Source organism: Athene noctua, chromosome 4, assembly GCF_965140245.1.
Source record: "Athene noctua chromosome 4, bAthNoc1.hap1.1, whole genome shotgun sequence".
Taxonomy (NCBI): domain Eukaryota; kingdom Metazoa; phylum Chordata; class Aves; order Strigiformes; family Strigidae; genus Athene; species Athene noctua.
In genome coordinates this window covers 74,151,323-74,172,988 of record NC_134040.1, presented here as the reverse complement: position 1 = coordinate 74,172,988, position 21,666 = coordinate 74,151,323, and the positions used below count along the sequence as shown (strand labels likewise).

Sequence of the window (21,666 nt, the reverse complement as noted above, 5' to 3'; positions counted from 1 at the left end):
GGCAACATGTTCCAGTGCCTCACCACCCTCACGGTAAATAATTTCTTCCTTATATCTAATCCAAATCTACCCTCTTTCAGTTTAAAGCCATTACCCCTCATCCTATCACTGCACTCCCTGATAGAGAGTCTCTCACCATCTTTTCTGTAAGGCCCCCTTGAAATAGAAGCCTAGAAGGCCGCTATATTCACAGTTTGAGGCAGACCCAGGAATAAGACCTATGCCACCTGATTCAGTGACAAGGCTATCATTCTTCCTTCTGTAAAGCTGAGAATTGTTCATAGGCAAGCAGAGTTTGCATACTAAAGGCCAAGAAGGTAACTTCCTCAGGTAGTATATATGCATTTTATTGCGGTTTTTGGGCCCCCTTGGATCTATACATTATAAATACAGTGCCATATTTTCAGATGATAAATAGTTTAATATGAAAATGAAGCTGAGTATGCAAATAATTAAAAAATTAAATTTCAATTAAAAAACAGGCACCCCCACCCTCACCAATTTTGAGATACTATAATTATCCTCAAGACAATCAATATAAGCCCAGGGAACTGTACTAACATGTTAAGCTATAGCAAGGTGAAACTATGGCAGATACAACCGAAACTCAAGTTATGTCACATTCTTGAGAATGGTCTACCTAAGTCCTTATGCTTTACTTAAAACATTTTCTACATCACCCAAAGTAACACTCTGAATCTCAATGATTCCCTTTTCATGTTTTGTTCTGGCAAATCAGACACCTTACTCTTCTGAAAACTGTTTCAATACTATGTATACTGGTGCATATACTCACTACCACACTTCTCTGACTGCCTTTCCCTCTTCTTGTAAGACACCACTGATGTTGCTGTAATGGGTTGACCTTGGCTAGATGCCAAGTGCCCATCAAGCCGCTCTATCACTCTCCTCCTTAGCAGGATAAAATAGGTAGAAAATAAGATGGAAAAAAACTCATGGGTCAAGCTAAAGGCAATTTAATAAAGGCTGTGCATGGAAGTAAAGGAAAACAAAAGGTTTATTCTCTACTCCCATCAGCAGGCAATGTCCAGCCACTTACCAGGAAATAAGGCTTCAGTACACATAGTGATTGCTCCAAACGACAAACACTGTAATAACGAATGCCCCCCCTTCCTTTCTCTTATCTTTTGTTGCTGAGCAGACATTATATGGTATGGAATATAGCTTTGCTCAGTTTGGGTCAGCTGTCCTGGCTATGTCCCCTCCCAAGACCTTGACCACCCACAGCATACTGGTGAGGGGGGAAGTTGGAGAGACAGCTTTGATGCTGTGCAAGCTCCACTCTGCAGTAGCCAGAACATGGGTATGTTATCAACACCTTCCTAGATATCAGTACAATGCACAGCACTATGGGGGCTGCTATGGGGAAAACTAATTCCATCTCAGCCAGACTCAGTACAACTGCAATCATTAATAATGCCTTTTATCATTCATTCTGTGGTTTAAAACACATTCTCCATTTTAAAGAGCCTTATGACTGACTGACATTCTTCTGGTAAGGAGAACTAAACTTAATGCTTGACCTGCTATGAGCACAGCTCTGCACAGGCCTTTTCCTTCCTTGACATTGATTCACCTCTTTCTGAATATCAGGAGCCTAATTAAGGCCAACTACATTTCAAATCCCTGAAACAAATTTAGGTAAATTTCCTGTATTAAAGCCGACTGAAATTTCCAGTCAATATATGCTGTGAAATCAAGCAGAGGCAGATGTGGAGACGCAAAAAATGAAATGAAGAGATTTTCAATTAATTAGTTTAAAATCTTTTCTATTCAGGACAACTTATCACCTATAGATCACAACTAAATATTTATCCCAAGGCCCACACTTACACATAATTCAGCAGGAACCCACATATACCCACTAGGAACCTTTTGAGAAAGTTAACTAGCTGAGAGCTGATGTTTGGATTCAGCCAAAACTATTTTTTGAACTTCTTTCTTTTTGATGATGTCTGGGTTAAAATAAGCAAACTCAAAAATATATTTTGAAAACCAAACTTTTAAAATTACAGTCTCTGTTTTTTGAAATCTTATGTATCTTATGACAAAACTTAACTAACATTGTCAAAGGATAGACATCCAAGTTGAAAATCCTGTTTGCAAACCAAAACAATACTTTCTTTTTTTACCACTGACAGAAAAAAGTTAGCTATCACCCCAGACGTCTTACATCCACACAGCTTTAACTGTCAGATGTATATGAAGCAACTTGCTAAAAATTTATTTCTCAGTGAGAAAAATTAAAAAATGCTAAATTCCATTATGCAGATTCATGATGTATTTAGGCAGCACACAGTAATTCTTGATTCTATTTTTGTCTGTATGATCAAAAGACCCTCAGTAAATTCAGTCTTTGAGGAGAAAGGATGAGATCTTTAGCAGTCATGCTAAGAGAGCAAGCATACACACTTCCCTAGATCTCCATTACCACAGGTAACGGAAGAACAGAACATGAACCAGAGAGTAACTTAAATTGTATGTTTTGTTTTAGAAGAATTACTGGAAACTCTACCTTTTAATTTGTCAACTACATTTGAGACTAGAAAAGCAGAAATAAATCATTGTTCCTCATCTTTTCCAGTGGTAAAAAAACACACTAGACTTGCTTATTTTGTTGACATTAATTCATCTCTGCATTCATTTGCTGTACTTTAACTTACAGAAAGTGTTTCTGCATGTTTAATTTTTCCTGTACTTTCTTAAATAGTAAACCTACATCTTTAAAATAGTTTAAAGCCTCATTGTTTATTGTTACGACTGAGAGAAACTATGACAGAGGACTTGGACTGGATTAAGAATTGACCTTCCACATAGAGGAAAACTTTCTGTATGAGGTTACATTTGGCATTTCAAAATGTTTTCAGTTTTTGATATTAATTCTAATTACTGAGTCTTGATTTTTTTGCTTTAATTATATTTTCAGAATATTTTCCAAAATCCATGATACTTTTGCTAAAATCAGACTTGCTGCTTACAGAAATCACTAGTAATGAGCTCACTTCCTTTACAATGAAGTCATCATCCAGATGGTCTGTGAAAATGCATGAAATACACTTCAACTCATTGAAAGAATTTATCCTTCAATATACCTTTGAAAGCCTTTGCTAAAAATAAATGAATGAAAAAAAAATCCCTACATGGTACATTTACAGTAAGCAATGAAAAACCTTCCTATCAATTCCTTTCCTTCTCTCTTTTCTCTTTTGTCTCTATCAATTGACCACACTCACAAAAAGGTGTTGGATTCACCACCTCATCTCAAGTGCATCTATAGCAATGCACGCAGTATGAGCAACAAACAGGGGGAGCTTGAGGCCATGATGCAGCACAAGAACTACAACATAGTAGCTATAACAGAAATGTGGTGGGATGCCTCACACGACTGGAGTGCTGCAGTTGATGGCTACAAGCTCTTCAGGAGGGACAGACAGGGAAGGAGAGGCAGTGGAGTGGCCCTGTATGTTAGATAATGTTATGAGAGGTCAGAAATCAAGTATAGTGATAACGGGGATAAGAGTGTGTGGATTAGGTTGAGGGCCAATAAAGCAGATCTTGATGTGGGAGTCTCCTATAGACCCCCCAACCAAAGCAGGTGGATGAAGATTTCAATAAACAGTTGGGAGAAATCTCGCAGTCACTTGCTGTTGTTCTTGTGGGGGACTTTAACCTCCCAGATATCTTCTGGAAACACAACACAGCATAGAGGGAACAATCCAGGAGGTTCCTGGAATGTGTGGAGGATAACTTCCTCACAGAGCTGGTGAGTGAGCTGAGCAGGGAAGATGCCCTCCTGGACCTGCTTCTTGTGAACAGGGAAGAGCTTATGGGGGAGGTAAAGGTTGGAGGCCGTCTAGGGTGAAATGATCATAGGATGATCGAATTTTCAATCCTTCAAGAAAAGAAGAGAGGGGTTAGTAAAACTGCCCCTTAGACTTCCAGAGGGCTAACTCTGTCCTGTTCAAAAGACTGATTAACAAAATCCCTTGGGAGGCTGCCTTGAAGGAACTGGGAGCCCAGGAAGGCTGGACATACTTCAGGAGTGAAGTCTTAAAGGCACAGGAGCAGGCTGTTCCCACGTGCTGGAAAACAAGCAGGCGGGAAAGGAGACCAGCCGGGCTAAACAGGGACCTGTAGCTGGATCTCAGGAACAAAAGGAGAATCCATTGCCTTTGGAAGAGGGGGCAGGTCTCTCATGAAGACTATAAAGATGTAGTGAAGTTATGCAGGGAGAACATTAGGAGAGCCAAAGCACAGCTAGAGCTCAACCTGGCTACAGCTGTTAAAGATAACAAAAAATGTTTCTCTAAATTTGTTAACAGCAAAAGGAGGATTAGGGAAAATCTCCCTCCTTTATTGAATGCAGAGGGAAACATGGTAACTAAGGATGAGGAAAAGGCTGAGGTGCTCAATGCCTACTTTGCCTCAGTCTTTAGCAGTGGAACTGGCTGTTCCCTGGACACCCAGCCTCAGGAGCTGGGAGATGGGGAGGGGAAGCAGACTGAGGTCAGCACAGTTGAAGAGGAGGTGGTCAGAGACCTGCTGCACCACTTGGATGCACACAAGTCTGTGGGACCGGATGGGTTACACCCAAGGGTGCTGAGGGAGTTGGCAGATGTGCTCGCCAAGCCACTGTCCATAATTGGCCTGAAGTCATGGCTAACTGGGGAGGGGCCATTGGGCTGGAGGGTGGAAAATGTGACACCCATCTACAAGAGAGGCAGAAAGGAGGATCCAGGAAACTATAGACCTGTCAGTCTGACCTCGGTGCCAGGGAAGGTCATGGAGCAGGTCATCTCGGGTGCCATTAAAAGTCATATAATGGACAACCAGGGGATCAGGCCCAGTCAGCATGGGTTTATGAAAGGCAAGTCCTGCCTGAAAACCCTGATCTCCTTCTATGACAGGGCAACCTGCTTACTGGATGAGGGAAAGGCTGTGGATGTTATTTACCTCGACTTTAGTAAGGCCTTTGACACCGTTTCCCACAGCATTCTCCTGATGAAACTGGATGCTCATAGCTTGGATGGGCACACGCTTTGGTGGGTAAAAAACTGGCTGGATGGCCGAGCCCGAAGAGTTGTGGTAAAGAGTTAAATCTGGCTGGTGGCCGGTCACGAGTGGTGTCCCCCAGGGCTCGGTTGGGGCCACTCCTGTTTAACATCTTTATTGATGATCTAGACGAGGGGATCGAGTGCACCCTCAGTCAGTTTGCAGATGACCCCAAGTTGGGTGGGAGTGTTGATCTGCTCGAGGGTAGGGAGGCTCTGCAGAGAGACCTGGACAGGCTGGAGCCATGGGCTGAGGCCAGCTGGAGGAGTTTCAATGAGGCCAAATGCCGGGGGCTGCCCTTGGGTCACAACAACCCCCAGCAGCGCTACAGGCTTGGGGAGGAGTGGCTGGAGAGCTGCCAGTCAGAGAGGGACCTGGGGGTGTTGATTGACAGCCCGATGAACAGGAGCCAGCAGTGTGCCCAGGGGGCCAAGAAGGCCAATGGCATCCTGGCTTGTGTCAGCAATAGCGTGGCCAGCAGGGACAGGGAAGGGATCTGAGCCCTGTACTCGGCACTGGGGAGGCCGCACCTCGATTCCTGTGTACAGTTTTGGGCCCCTCACTACAAAAAGGACATTGAATGACTCGAGCGTGTCCAGAGAAGGGCAACGGAGCTGGGGCAGGGTCTGGAGCACAGGTCGTACGGGGAGCGGCTGAGGGAACTGGGGGTGTTTAGTCTGGAGAAGAGGAGGCTGAGGGGAGACCTCATCGCCCTCTACAGCTCCCTGAAAGGAGGTTGCAGAGAGCTGGGGATGAGTCCCTTTAACCCAGTAACAGGTGATGGGACAAGAGGGAATGGCCTCCAGTCGCGCCAGGGAAGGTTTAGACTGGATATTAGGAAGCATTTCTTTACAGAACGGGTTGTTAGGCATTGGAGTGGGCTGCCCAGGGAGATGGTGGACTCCGCATCCCTAAAGGTGTTCAGGAGTTGGGTTGACATAGTGCTCAGTGATATGGTGTAGCTGGGAACTGTCAGTGTTAGGTAAATGGTCAGACTGGATGATCTTCAAGGTCTTTTCCAACCTAGACGATTCCGTGATTCTGTGTGACCAAGAAATTTTTGAAAACAAACTGTTCTTTATCCAGGCATTCAGAGAGACAGCTACCCTCAAGGATTTTCATTAAGGGACCTTCTCAAAATGGGGATTCAGCTCCTGAACTTAGTTCTTATGAGTGTGATATTAAGCTACCCTCAAATGATAGGTCTGACCTGAACTACACCAGCAGGCTAAAATTGTAGCTAAGAATCTATTCTTTTATCGCTATTCCCATTGGCGTTTCTGAGATGTGTAATTATTTTCACTAAATAAACCAGATACAAAATGAAAAAAATGTTACTTAAGTATATGATATTGCCAAGAAATGCTCAGGGTCTCCTAAGTTCCATGTAAAAATTCAGGTTCCTGAGAAAAAATCAGATGAAAACCTGGTCTGTATCAGTTTATTACGAATTTTAAAAAAGGTTGATAGTTGTATAAACCTGGAGAAAAAAGTCATTTAAATAAAATACTGATGTGCAGTATTGCTTAACTTACTGATTAACAGCAGCTAATTAAAATGTCTGTCTTCTAGAACTTTAACAGCTCACAGCTTTCACTCTTCTTTCTGAAGCATGTGAAGTTTGGATTTCTTCCCAGTATAGCTGCTTTACTAAAAGCTGGGAACAAAATATACAAAAAAAATCAAATGAACTAACATGTTATTTATTTAGAGGTTTCTTTTAATTTTTGTGTGACAATATTAAAATTAAATTAGTGTCGCAACTAAAAAAATCCTTGAAGAGTGACTCAAAGTATACAATAACCAGGACAGCCTTTCCTCAAAAGAGCAACTAGAGGCACCAGCAACCTCATAAACACTGACCAAAGTTTCAAAAATACATACAGGCTATCCAATTAGTCAGCACGTAACATAGAAGTAATAGTCAGGGTAACCTGCAATTACTTGGCTAGCGTTCAAAAATACAAAAATATAAATCTGTTTTAAGAGTAAATTAACTGACAAATACCAAAAGCAATACTGTCTCCATGTTGTCCTGGTTCAGCTAGGATAGGGTTAAGTTTCCCTAGAAGTGGGAAGGAATCTCCAGCCGGGTTATTCATACCATGCTGAGGTCAGTCTGGATGCGGGAGCGCGGGAACTTTTTCCTTTGTGGCTTTGGTCGCCGGGAAGCACGGAGCTGTCTGTGTCCCTTGCGGTATTTCTCTGTATATCTTTTGTCTTGTTTAATGTTATTACTGTTTATTGTTGCTATCATTGCTACTGTTGTTGTTCAGATCGTTTATTACACAGTTGTATTAAATTTCTTCTTATTTTAACCCGGGGTTTGTGCCCTACTTGTGTCTGAGGGTGGGGGAGGGACAACAGCAACGTGGTCTCCAGTCCCGGCAGGGCCTAAACTATCACACATGTTTAAAGACTATTGATAATTCAATTTAGAAATACATCTTGATTATTCTTTTTTTAATCTAAGCATTAAAGCTAGTTTGTTTTTCCATAGAATTGCCTGGCATGTCTTACTTACTATTCACAATTCAACATCACCTGCAGGCCTTTTAGTTAAGATTGCCTAAAAAAAAGAGTTTGCTTCCAACTTGTAAACAGCAGAACTTTCATGCAGGTTGGCAGAACAAAATGCCACTCCTAGAAATGAGGTTTCTTTTTTTACTTTCTTTTTGTTAGAAGGAGGACAGATTCTCCCAGATACCACTCCACTGCAAGAAGGAAGGCGGACAACTTTGTGTCATATAACCACAGGCAAAAGGTAGCTGTGCTCCTGGAGAAGCAGTGATTACAGAGCATCACTTGATAAGCTAGTGTTTATAAGGCAAATTATAGCCAAAACCCCATCATATATCTCTGACTTTTCATATATATTGATTGGATGTCAGACAAATCATTTCAGACAAATAATTTTCCTGTCAGCTTGTTTAATGAAAACAGGAAGGAAAAGTCACCTTAGACATATTTAAGTCATAAACTGCACCAAGATAACTACACTAGACTTTTGTACTTGTGAAGTTAATTTATACCCTCAAAAGAAAAAAGCTCTGACAGGTAAGGAGGCACAATTTATTGTTTTTTTTTAGGAATGACTGTTCAATCCAAACATCTCATTGGCCTTTTGAAGGCCAAAAGGCTAAGAAATATTCCAAAATTTTGTTGGTGAATTTAACTATGTTCTCTGCTAAACTGTATTTTACATACATGAAAAAACCTAAGATTACAATATCAAGTCAACTAGAAGCACACAGATAGTATCATATAGCAATACATTATATCATCTTTGAAAAACTTTAACAATTGCAATGTTAAGGAAAGCAACTGGTGAATTCTAGCATAAAGAGCTTTCTACTTTCTTTGGAATGGTGTGCTTGTGATTACCATCATGGTTATTCTAGATGATGAAATCTGCAAGACACAAGATTACTGACTAGTGTGCAGGTAATATGTGGCATCAGCATATTACACCGATAGAAAATTCCCTCAAATATTACGTAGATCAGACAAGACAAGTCTTGGTTAATCAATTGGCAAACCTTTAAAACTGAAATTCCTCTTACCGGTCTTTTGACCTGGATTCAGGTTAAAGGAATGTCTTCCCTAAATCTTTAAAAGAAATAGTCTTTAAAGATGGTTGACAGCAGGTTATTCCATGTTTAAACAACAACACAAAAGTAGTAAGGAAAAATTCTCTTTTGTCATTGCATCTGAATTTAAAAGTATAGTCTTGATATGCTATAATTGCTGTCAAGTACTTCTTCCAGCTCTTTTGCCATGGTTTAGTCAGGATTAGTTTCCTCTTCTTCTTTGAACTGTGATTTTTATAGCAAAGTAGGCAACAACTGGAAACTGAAATACAAAATAAAACATTTCTTTCTGCAACCAGTCAAGCAGTAATTGCCCTGAGCTGACAGACTTGGTAATTTTTACACCTTGTCGCAAGAGACAAGCAACTCAATTTAGACAGTCTAAGGAGCTCTCCTCTTCCTTACGCACAAAGACAGGTCTAGTCTGAAGGTCTCTCAGCTGTTTGTTCATTTCAAACTCTCCCTGCAAATGAGCCACATGTTTTAGAAGACTATCTAGATAAAACTCCTTTTCCAAAATTCCTAAAATATATATTTATCTTAAAAAACCCCCAAAAACTAGTATCTACATATGAACTCCTATTAAATCTCACTTAGTCCTGAAAGAGTTTAAACAAAAGGATAAAGACCACAGGGTGCTAACAGCCCACCAAACCAAAACACCTTCCTAGACTGCAAGTGACAAACTAGAAGACAGATTTGAGCTGAGACCTCCTCCCACACACCCCCCTGCTTCTCCCCTCTCCAAAATCCCCCAAACTTCTGAAGTATTTTCCCTTCTTTTTCACTTTCAGGCAGTAACTCTAATAAATGCCCAAGTATTACACATTAAATATGTTCATCAACATCAGCACTTCATCAATAATACTGATGTGAATCCACCGACAGACCTTGACCACCATATAGAAGGGGTAATAATATAATTAGGACTATCACAAGTTCATTGGCAGATGGCATCTGCTTCTTGATGTTTTCCCTAAATTGTGTATTTGCTTTGGCTTGTTTATTTCTCTTTTTACAAAATTGTGTAAGCACTGAGATTAACATTCAAACACAAGGGGAGAATGTACTAGAGAGAGGAGAATTTGATCTGTTAAAGATTTGATACCACATTTACCCCCCACCCCTGATGAAAATATAGAGAAAGATGAAAGGCTAACAACTTTAATAATTTTTGTAACATAGCACTTCTTGAAATTTGAACATTAGTTTCAAGCTAGAATATGTATCCTTGGTTTATGGTTTAGTCACAGACATTTCTTGGCAAGTTACTCGAAATACAATTTTCCTTTTGCCTGTCACAGTTAAAATCAACATACCAATGCCTACAGAAGGGTACACTGAGGATCATTTTCACTGCTCTAATTAATATGAGCCAAAGGGAAGTATTATGAACTCTGTTACCCCTTCCTTGGTCTCTCTGGTAGTCCCTAAAAACTAGCTTACCAATTAAATTTAAATGGTATCACTGATGAGTTTTCAAAGGCAGGGGGTGGGCAGGGAAGAATGGGGGAAGAATCTCGCTAACTTCAATCACAAGTGCCTCAAATCTCTGCTGTGAGTACTGAGACCACAGTCATTATGCTTTAAAAAGGAAGCTTGACTCTGAGTTACAGCCACACATAAATTCCTTTTCACATACAGATTTAAGTGGCAAGAGTCAGTTCTATCATGCACACAGTTTTCCAACAGAGACAAATGCTGTACAGCCACAACCTTACACTGCCTGGCTTCTGCAGCAGTGTAATATTAGGTTGTAACTTGAGATCCAGTGGGGGTGTGTACTAACCCCAAATCACCACTTAAATTACTGTGAGATGCCATTTCACAATCTGAGGAAGCAAGTTTGTAGTCAGCAAGGAAAAACTTAACCACTTGTGAAAGAAAACAAAATCTTATTTTCTAGATATTAGGGTTTAAACTTCTGGAGGAGGCATTACTGAAAAATATCTCATTCCAAATCAATATTTGAGACTATAATACCCTTATTTGTGCTCAGCATCTGGCTCCAAACTGATCTCACCATTTTCAACAGGACATCCAGACCAATAAGCCTGAGTAAGAGTCGTAGAATCATGCCAGTGTCTACAGCACTTTATATTTGCAGAGCAAATGTGTTTTAATATGTGAAACACTTTATGTAACTGCAGTAATTGTAACCATCTCTTTCATATTATATATCCTTTGCATGCCACCTCCTTGACAGGCAATCATGAACATTATATTTTAGAATTTTTTAATCCCATCAGACTTGCATTAAGATAAACTGATGAACATTTTTCCTTTTTACAAAACAGTACATTGTACACTGCATGAAGCACATTCATCATTAATGCTGTGAACAATTAGGTTATGACTGTTTATTGAGACTTTGGCTACCACTACAGTTCCAATTATATTGCAAGTTCTCAAATTCTTTCTAAAGGAATTGCAAGTTCAGAGGCCTAAATTAAATTTAGTAAATTTGTTTAATATATAATGCTGAAAGAATTCCCAGTATAAAATCCCATCTGAAATATGGGATGAGTAAACCAGTATTTTAGTCATCGCTTCTTTCCCAGCACAACTTTGATTGTATTTCATAGAATCATAGAACAGTGTGTGTTGGAAGGGACCTTAAAGATCATCTAGTTCCACCCCCCCTGCCATGGGCAGGGACACCTTCCACTAGCCCAGGTTGCTCAAAGCCCCGTCCAACCTGGCCTGGAACACTGCCAGGGAGGGGGCAGCCACAGCTTCTCTGGGAAACCGGTGCCAGTGTCTCACCACCCTCACAGTAAATAATTTCTTCCTTATGTGTAACCTAAATATACACTCCTTCATTTTAAAGCTGTTACCCCTTGTCCTATTACTATACCCCCTGAAAGAGAGTCCCTCCCCTTCTTTACTGCAGGCCCCCTTTCAGTACTGGGAGGCCACTTTGCACTTATCCATGTAAGTATCACAGAACTAATTTTTTTCATAACCGATAGGGAACTACATTTAATGTTGCAAACTGTATGATGCTGTCTCATATCTTCTAGAGATACTCTGTTACTCTTTGATAAGTTCTGAATGTAAAAACGGGAGCTATTCAAAATGATAAGGACTGACCACAGAAGCTTGGGAGAATTATTCTACTGCACTTTATTCTCAAAAATTCTTGAATGGACGTGATAGAAAAAAAATCACCAGTGCATAGTTTCTTAGGGTCACATAGAAGTAAAATCTCAGGTCTTCACTACTTTTTATTCCTATACAAATGCACTCTTGACTCTTTTGTCTCCTTTTAACATTCCATCCCAAGAACAGAGTTTCATTTTGTTTCCACTTTCATCACAAACATATACAGTTCACTTCTTTTTCAATGTCTCTCTTTAGTTTGTTTATAGAACTAATCTGTATGAATGTTTGTTTGTAGAACTATAGAGCATACTGTCTGTTTACAGAACTAATCTTTATGAAATGCCTGCACTGAGGCATGTAAAGGTCAAGATCTTTAAAATCGTCTTCTCCTTGTCAAGATAACATTTTGAAGAAACAGAAAGTTATAGACTATACTGAATATAGGAAAGAACTAAAACCTTCATTCCTTCCCTCCAAATAAGGCTTTCACATGCTATTTAAATATACAAATAGGAGGAACAAAGATTGTGCAAATGGCTCAATAACTGCTAGGATAACCATTGGTTGATACAGTACATTCTAAAATTATATTACATTTTCCTCTGAGATCTTATTAGCAGACAGAAGCAAAATGGCTCAACAGCCAAATACAAAACTATTGACAGCTGCATCTCAGAGGTCACTTTATCAATTCCTTAATCAATTACTTTGGAAGACAAAGGTTTTTATAAATTTATATTTATGCTATAAAAACAGCTCCTTACCTGTGAATTACACTGAATTTTTAATGTCCTTCACAGAATATAATAATTTCAGGATACACATGCAGGCAAAACCATCTACAAACCATTATAAAAGAAAAAAGGTTTCTGTTAAAGAACAGAAATTGAAAACAGAAAACCACTACAGAACTTGCAGTATGCACTCTTTCTACATCACTCTATAGGCTATTAATATCATTAACAGAATTGATAAAAGTTTTTTAGAGGTGAAACCTTATTTTTTGTTTTCCATCAGTTCTGCTCAGCTGGAAAGTTTCCATTTTTCTATTCCTTCAGTTCCTCTTTTGCAGCATTTTACAATGGGAAAGCTATCATTGGTAGTTAGAAATAGCTTTTCATGATCAGAAATAGCACCATATTGAAATATAAACATTCAATCTCTACTTCTTTAAAAGCCCAAGAATTACACATTCGAATCCTTCCTCTTATCTGAGAAGGGTTGTAATTCATCATTACTGCTATTACTCATAATTGATGAGCACATATAGCTGAGAATTTCTTGAGGGAAATAGATAAAATAACTTTCAGAAATGGAGTAAAAATGACACTGATTGATTCTCTAGGACTCTTAGTCTCACTACCCAGGCCATAAAGACAGAGGTGGAAGCAACATAATTTCTTCTCATGGATGCTTCTGAATTACTACCTTAGGCCTTCATGATGCTCTCCTGTGAATCTTATCCCTCAGGGGAGCATTCAGGGATCTCAGACTCCTAGTTCTGCACAGAAAGCCTGGAAATTCAGTGGCCATTGGTGCCACAGCAGTTGCCATGCTCTGGAAGCCTCTAATCAAACAAAGAAACCTGCCAAGTCAGTAGCTGATAAATAGCAATATAACAGGCTTCGGCATCCAGGATCTCTACGCAGAGATGAAGGAAGATCTACACTGCCCCGATACAATCAATCAGTGTTGCTGTAGCTGGACTAATAGGCATACTGGTAGCTACCTACAAACTGTGTTCACATAAGGTGCACTCGCAACTCTGAACTGCAGTGTAAGAACACTCTTCTGATACACATAAGACATTGCTTACTACTTACTGAAACAAAAATTATGACAGCTGTAAGATTTGCATTTGTTTATAGTTATCATATTTTTTAATGCAAATTAAGCATATACTTCATCATGGCATGTCATCACTGTATTCCCAGAGGAAAATAAATGAATAGAAACAGCTCTTATTTTAAATGTTCTTTCTTTCAGCATTCTTCAAAAAGATGGCATGACATATCAGCTCCAATAAAGTCAGTTTCTCTGATTAGCTTATTCTGTTCCCTCCCCCTCCACTGTAATATCTGATTGACTTAATGGCTTACTTCAGAAAAGGTAAACAATTAAAGTCTATTTTTTTTTCTTCCTAAAGTATCTCTCAAAACTGTTTAGTCAGAAATTACTTTTTTCTTCTTTAAGGTAAATTTTTGAATTCCTTTTGCTATATTCCAATCACTGGTTTTGGGTGATGACAGAATAATATTCAGAGAAAAATCAAAGTGATTGGGTTGACTAAATGAAATAATTTTCATTTCACTATGTCTATTCTGTACTGATGAGCAGTATATTTAAAATAAGCCATTAAATGGTCCTTTCTGTCTTTGAGTAAATCAGGGCTTCGATATCTGGCAACTAATTGGCTGTCTTCCCTGTTCTATCAACAGTATAGCAATTAGTACTTCTGCAACCCAACAGCACATTCCCTCTATTGGCTTCTTGCATTCTTATATCAAAACTAAGCAACTAAAATTCTTAGAACTGTTTTCAAAGTCTTATATACACTCAGATAGATTGGAAATATTGAAACTGCAATAAAAACCTGGGAAAGAGAAATAAACTGCAAGCAAAACAGAAAATTAACTGGTATTAGAGAAGTAGTTGCAGTGCTTTTCCTAACGTATTAAAAAGGCAAGAGTAAACATGATAGCATACAAAAAAGATACAATTAACCTGTCAAAATAATTCTATCATAGCAGTCAAAGAACTACCAAGATTCCAGAAAAAAATTAGAAATTTTGGAATGTAATACCTACAGTGACAATGGGTAGAGGATGAAAAATCTGGCTATATGAAAAGTTATTTATCAAATTGTCTGAAAAGAGCAAGAAATTAATTTCCTGAATGACCAGTGTAACCAGAAGTGTAACCAGAAAGAAATGTATTTCCTAAATGACCAGTCTCTCCTTCCAATAACAAATGGAACAGACAATGTTTATATGTACATTTAAAATAAAGGTGCTCAGCACAAATATCTTTCATACTGTGTCTCAGCATGATGGTTTAGTTTTGTTTTCGGTTTTGTTGGTTTTTGTTTTTATTTTTTTAGAGAACAACCTTCAGAAATACAAATATATATGGGGAAAAATTCTCAAACAGACTCATCTCTTAATCACTTGGACCAATATCATTCCTGTGTCTCATCTGGCTGCCCTGTGAGTTTCAAAAGTTCTATACAGGTAAGGTAAGCAACAGGAACACATGAATAACTGATTTCCTATTACTAGACAAAGAAAAAAAAAAATCAATCTTGGGCATTCAAAAAAAACCTCATTTAAAAAAAATCCATAACATTTTGAGGATTTTAAAACCATCAAGTTCCAAGAAAAAGCATCATTTTGAATAAAATTTGAAATGTCTTATTTGGAAAACATCAACAGTAAAAATCATGATGCTTTCAATAAAATGATCTTGTTTCAGCAAAGATCCATACTTAATTTCTTTAAGAAAGGCTGAGCATTCCATCTATATTGACTACCTAAATAATACTCTTACCAGTATCATGTACATTAATTAATTTTTATATCTACCTAGGACCACTTTAGTCTTTTTATTCATGGCAGGAAATACTTTTCAGGTAGCCTGTGGATCCCCAAGTCATTTTTTCTTTGCAAGAAAATGACCTAACGAATGGCATGAATGATCTGTGTCACAGACCTTGTATTTGACTACTAAGAAATAATTTATTAAATTGTAACCATTTGTGTCAGTATTGCATTATCATTTCTGGAGATGAAGGGATAACTCACATGGCAATTATATCTGCAGATCTGTCAGTGGGCAATTTTTAACCCATCTGTGTGTCCAGTTAACTTCAGAAAATGTTAAGTTGTTGATTCCAGAGTTGGGTTGTTTGGTTTAAATTTTTTGCTCTTCTAAATCAATATGACATATGGTTTGAACTCAGAGAGGAAAATCCAAGCAGAATGGATGATCATTTCCTTTCCGTGGTGGCTGTACAACAGACACTTTGTTACATGAGATACAGCTGGGCATATCTGTAGGAGCTAATTGTTGTGTTGTGCATCTGAGCAACAGTATCAGTAAGATCATGAAAATATCACTGAGAAACCTGTGAGTAGCCCACCAGATCTTGTTGTGACAAGCAAAACTGATAGCAGTGTAGTCCCACATCACACACTAATTTACAGATTTTTACTAGGGTATAGAAAAAATATGGCTGTTGGACAAATTAGGTGTTAAGGAATTATGACTCCAAAGACTGCTTTGCATTTTCTCTACCAGTTAGAAACAATATCCTACAACACTCTTAACACAGCCAGAAAGTGTTATCTCTTTCCAAGAAATCGAGTCACAGAGGAAATGAAATAGCCATGAGAAAACTGGAAATTATACTTAGATTTATAGACTCCCAGACTGCTGCCTTAATTACAGGCCACGCCACCTGTGATATCTTACACTGGTATACCTTCTTGAGGAGCTTCTTTCTGTAACGTCATTAGCAGTGGAGTGGAATATATATATATATATATATACACACACACACATATATATATCCAGTAAAAGTACATCACTTCTGCATTGAGAATAGAGTAATAATCTACGAGGGCATGAGAAAAAAAAACGATCTGATGTCAAAGTCTAGAAATCTATGCACATTTGAAGAGGCTTGCCTGGACATTGAATATGTGAAACATTTTCAGATGTGTTTCTCCTACTCTTAACACATAAGATATGTATTTTCCAAAAGTAAGCACCTCATCCCAGTAAATACCACCATGAATACGTATCACAGGTCTTCGGATTACATGTGTAGCTACTAGTTAATGTTTCTTCTGCTGTAAAACTGATATCCTACAGAGCAGGACTCTAAGATATCAAAGAACACTGCATAAAAACTATGTGTGGCACAAATGGACACCAGACAGATTCAGACCCTCACTGATGGAACAGCGACAATAAGCAGCAGCCATGGTGTGATTGCGTCTGTACTAACACCTTTGTTTTCTCAGTGGGAAGCCCACAGGGGTGTTCTCCACTCAAAAGGACTTCAGCAAATAATATCATCTGAAGGAAACTGACCTTGGAAGGATCTATACCATGAGCAAATTCCATGTAAGTGAGAAGTTGAAAAAGTAGTACCAATTACTGAAGCCTCTGTCTCTGCAAGAGTCTTTGAATATTAATTACATGTTGGCTACATGTAAAGACTTACCACTCCATTATTCACTTCAGTCCTTCTCAAGAACCATCATCATGCTAACAGAATGTGAACTAATGATAGAAACACCATAAACATGCATTTGAATGTCAGGTGGCCCAACAAAGCCCCACAAAACCATAAGTAATATGAGATCACTTAATCATTTATATGAAGATCATTTATCATTTTAGAGCCAGAAAAGATTAACTAGAACACTTGAAATAAATAGAAATAGTGCCATTTTTTCTGAATGTCTTGAAAATTACTTTTTTCCTTAGCTTTAAAATAACTGAATGATTGCCAGTGAGGAGAGACCACGCAAATTGGTTTTAATTTGGTGGAATAAAAGGGGATCAAAATATTTGGCCTTGAAACAGAACTAGTCATGGAGAAACTAGCACCTTTCCATAACTGGATTTATGAAATTCACACTGCCAGTGCCCAGGAAATTGTAAGCTTTACAGATAAACAGCTAAACTGAATTCAAGAAAGACTTCACTTCTTTCTTCTTTTCTGTGTAATGAGCATTGTCTGTCTTTCCTAGAATGTCCTGAGAAGCCTTTCACTGGTGTTATTTCATGACTTCATGAAGTTGAGCTCAGCTGTATTTTATTTTGTTATGAGGGACAGAAATCATACAGTATGTCCCAAAAGAGTGCACTGAGATACTCTAGTTTTCCTTTTGTATTACTACATTGTGATTTTCAAAGAAAAAAACAATTAAAAGTTAATGTAATCTAATGAATAATAATTACAGAAATCATTATTAAAGAGTTCTTAAATGGTCACACTCAGAAAACACTATCACAAAGAAGCCAATAAAAACATAAATAAGTCAGAATATTTTAAGTATTATTATTATTACAAAGAATAGAAGTATACTGGAAAAAATATGAATATACTAGGATATTCTACTACAGTAATAATGTTAGGAGTAGGACTGGGAATTACAAAGCTACATAACACGTTTTGCTAATTTCTTAGTCGACTCCATGCATTGGCTTGCATTACATTGGCTATGCTTTAGCTATCCATCAGCTAATCATAAATATTACTGTTTCTTTTCCAAAACATACGGGGTCCTCATTACATATTTAGGAATCAAAAGTACATTGCCAAAGCGTCAGTGCACATCCCTCAAGAAGGTCCCTATTATTGGATAACATGGATTTGATGGAGGGACCGCTTGGTTGATAAGGAATTGCCTGATGATCCCACTCAAAAGAGTTGTGGTCAACGGCTCCACATTCAAGTGTAAAGCAGTGATAAGTGGCATTCCTCAGGGGTTGGCACTGGGACCTGCACTGTGTAACATCTTTGTCAGTGACACGGACAGCAGCATTGAGTGCACCCTCTGCAGGTTTACAGATGACACCAAGCTGTGTGCTGTGGTTGACATGCTGGAGGGAAGGGATGCCATCCAGAGGGACCTGGACAGGCTTGAGAGGTGGGACCGTGCAAACCTGATGAAGTTTAACAAGGCCAAGTGCAAGGTCCTGCACGTGGGTCAGGGCAATCCCAAGCACAAATACAGGCTGGGTGAGGAGTGGATTGAGAGCAGCCCTGTGGAGAAGGACTTGGGAGTAGTAGTGGATGGAAAACTGACTGTGAGCCAGCAATGTGCACTCACAGCCCAGAAAACCAACAATATCCTGGGCTCCATCAAGAGAAGTGTGGCCAGCAGGTCAAGGGAGGTGATTCTCCCTCTCCATTCTGCTCTCATGAGACCCCACCTGCAGTGCTGTGTCCAGCTCTGGGGCCCCCAGAATAAGAAGGACATGGACCTGCCTGAGTGGGTCCAGAGACAGGCTACGAGGGTCAGGGGACTGAAGCCCCTGATGAGGACAGGATGAGAGAGTTGGGGTAGTTCAGTTTAGAGAAGAGAAGGCTCAGGGAGACCTTATAGTGGCCTTCCAGTACTTAAAGGGGGCTACAGGAAAGATGGGGAGGGACTCTTTATCAGGGAGTATAGTGAGAGGATGAAGGATAATGGTTTTAAACTGAAAAGTGTGTGGATTTAGATTAGAAATGAGTAAGGAATTCTTTACTGTTAGGGTGGTGGAACACATTGCCCAGAGAAGCTGTGGCTGCCCCCTCCCTGGCAGTGTTCAAGGCCAGGCTGGACGGGGCTTTGAGCAGCCTGGGCTAGTGGAAGGTGTCCCTGACCATGGCAGGGGGGTTGGAACTAGATAATCTTTAAGGTCCCTTCCAACGCAAGCCATTCTACAATTGCATGATTCCCTACATATATGCTTTTTTCTACATACATGCCACTTCTATCTTTTACATTCTCTTAGATATCTGTCATTTTACACTTTGCAATTTGGAACACAATTAACATTGATCTGACAACTCCTAAAATGCCTGGAATAACTTAATCCTCGTTCCAAACTTTTTTCCTCCTAAGCACATATAAGGATAATTTTTTCAGTTAGTGATCAAAAAAGATTGAAAAGAGAAATGGAAAAACAGTTTATAAAATTAACCTACACTTGAAATATTTTACTGGTTCAGGCCCCTGCAAAATTAAGTACTTATGAAGTCTTATGAATCTGTCAACTGGATTCAGTTATAAAGGTATTTTAGGGGAGGTGTTGGCTGTCTTCTGATAGTGGGATCAAGAAAGCATGATTTATTTTATAATAGAAGATAGGCCTTTGTAAAGTAATGACTTCCAGACACTGATTAAGATGCAATTCAACTGCTGTTTCCCTTCCTTCCTTTTAATTTAATTAATCTTATGTTAAATAGTTGTAAATTGTAATATAAAAGAAAGATTCAAATCAGAATATACTCTGATGACAGAAAGAACACAACCTTTCTTGCACATATGGCATACAGCATGTGAAAGTACATTAAAATTACATTACTCATTGTAACAAATTGTCCTTCAGTCCATCTGCAAATACAATTTCCTTCCATTTTCAAATACTTTTAGACTGTCAGAATGAAGTGGAATAGCTTTAGCCAAGACTAAAGGATTGGAGTTCGACAATGGTAACATAATCTTGGATATTCTTGGTAATTATAGGTACTGGACTCAGGTTTTATCCACTGTTTTGAGGACAATTCAGCTTTAGTTGTAACATATGTCCCTTTGGAAATCAACACTTTTGCTTATATTTGGTCACAGTATAACAAGTGACATCAATATGAAAAATATTTTAATAATATTTTGCCCATTCCTTGTCCAATCATTACATAGCCAGTCATATGAAACACATTATTTTTATTTTCACTTGGCTATTTTCAGAGATAAGGTATTTGTGCTTGGTCTGACCCCTTAGTTCAGAACATGTCCTTGTGACATGCTGCAATCAAAAAAAAGGCTGTTAGGAATGCTTTTTAGGTGACTTAAAAGAAAAAAAATAGATGGAGAATGAATGAATACACATCTTAAATTTGCTCTGAACTTATGTATACCTGAACGCATAGCATCTTTTTGAATGCTTTCATAATCATGCCAGTCCTTCCTTTTCAAGCCATCAGTCCAGGTAAAGAGCTGTCCATCTCCCAGCCCCAATGGAAGTGTCTGTGAAAATAGAAAACAAACAAACAAATAAATATATACATGGTTTGCATTACTACAGAAGAACATTTCTAATATGGCATAAGTAAATAAAACAGTTTATCCAATGCAAATATTGAAACTTTATTGTGGTAGATTAAATTATTTTTCTAAATAGTGTGAGAAAAACATAAATTTAGTTATTGACAGAAAATTAATTTCAGTACTCGAAACAACTTGTGCTTAACGCTTCTCCTTCCAGCAGTGTCCTGTTATGACTGCTTGGCAAGAAGTTCATGGAAGTTAAATGGATCACTAAAACTGAACAGGTTTCAAAAATGCCTCATCCTTCAACTTATGAAGTACCTTGATGTTTTTCCCAAAACTTTCACTTGTGCAAAATTGGAGTTGCATTATTCAGCACATTTCAATGTTCCCCTTTAATATTTTTTTTGTTTTGGTTTATTTTTTAATAGCTAATGATGAGTTATTGCTCTTCACATAAAGCCAAGCTCACTGCATCAGAGGCACAAAGCAAAGAGACCCTCAAAGCACTTTCAAAACCTGTAGATCTTTCTTCATGGTAAGAGATAAGGGGAAAAAAAAAAAAGAGCAAACCAACCCACCCAAAAAATATCAAAAAACCACAGTTGGTAAGTTGACTTCCACTTTCCAGACTCCAAATTCTTGGGTAAAGCTAAGAACCACTTTTCACTTCTAAGCAAATTTATGCTTCTAGAGCCTTTATTCTTTCTTTTTATATATATAAAAAACCCCAATAGTCATTAGAAGTACATTAGAAATATACAAAATTTAAATCCATAGGAACTAGTACAAAGCTGCAGAAAGTTTCAAGTAAAGTTAGCCTTTTTCTAAATGTGGTAAAATAGGTGGAGAAAATTTTGATAAGCAAATTAGACTATCTACTGTATCTGTGCTGAAGAAAGTGAAGAAGTGATTTACTGCTGCTTAGGAGTAACATGAAAAATCTTGTTCTGTTAATTCTAGGTTTGAACCGGTAAGTTCTCCAGAACAAGAAGCGTATGCATAAAGCATGTTAGAAATGCTGTTATTAAAGGGTATGTGAAAACAGACTTGAAAAGCAGTTCCAGGGAAGCAACATTAGATCAGCCTTCTACTAGGAAATATTGAAAGCTCTCTAAAAATCTTATGCA

At 38.4% G+C, this 21,666-nt stretch overlaps 1 protein-coding gene across 2 annotated transcripts in view; it reads right to left on the bottom strand.

The window, feature by feature from the left end:
- The window catches only part of GALNTL6 (polypeptide N-acetylgalactosaminyltransferase like 6), a 512,016-nt gene that overhangs the window by 309,816 nt on the left and 180,534 nt on the right, over positions 1-21,666 (bottom strand). For both annotated transcript variants that reach the window (XM_074904075.1, XM_074904074.1), the window contains exon 2: positions 20,407-20,515. In XM_074904075.1, the coding sequence (XP_074760176.1) occupies positions 20,407-20,515 (109 nt within the window). The remainder of the gene's footprint in view (positions 1-20,406; positions 20,516-21,666) is intronic.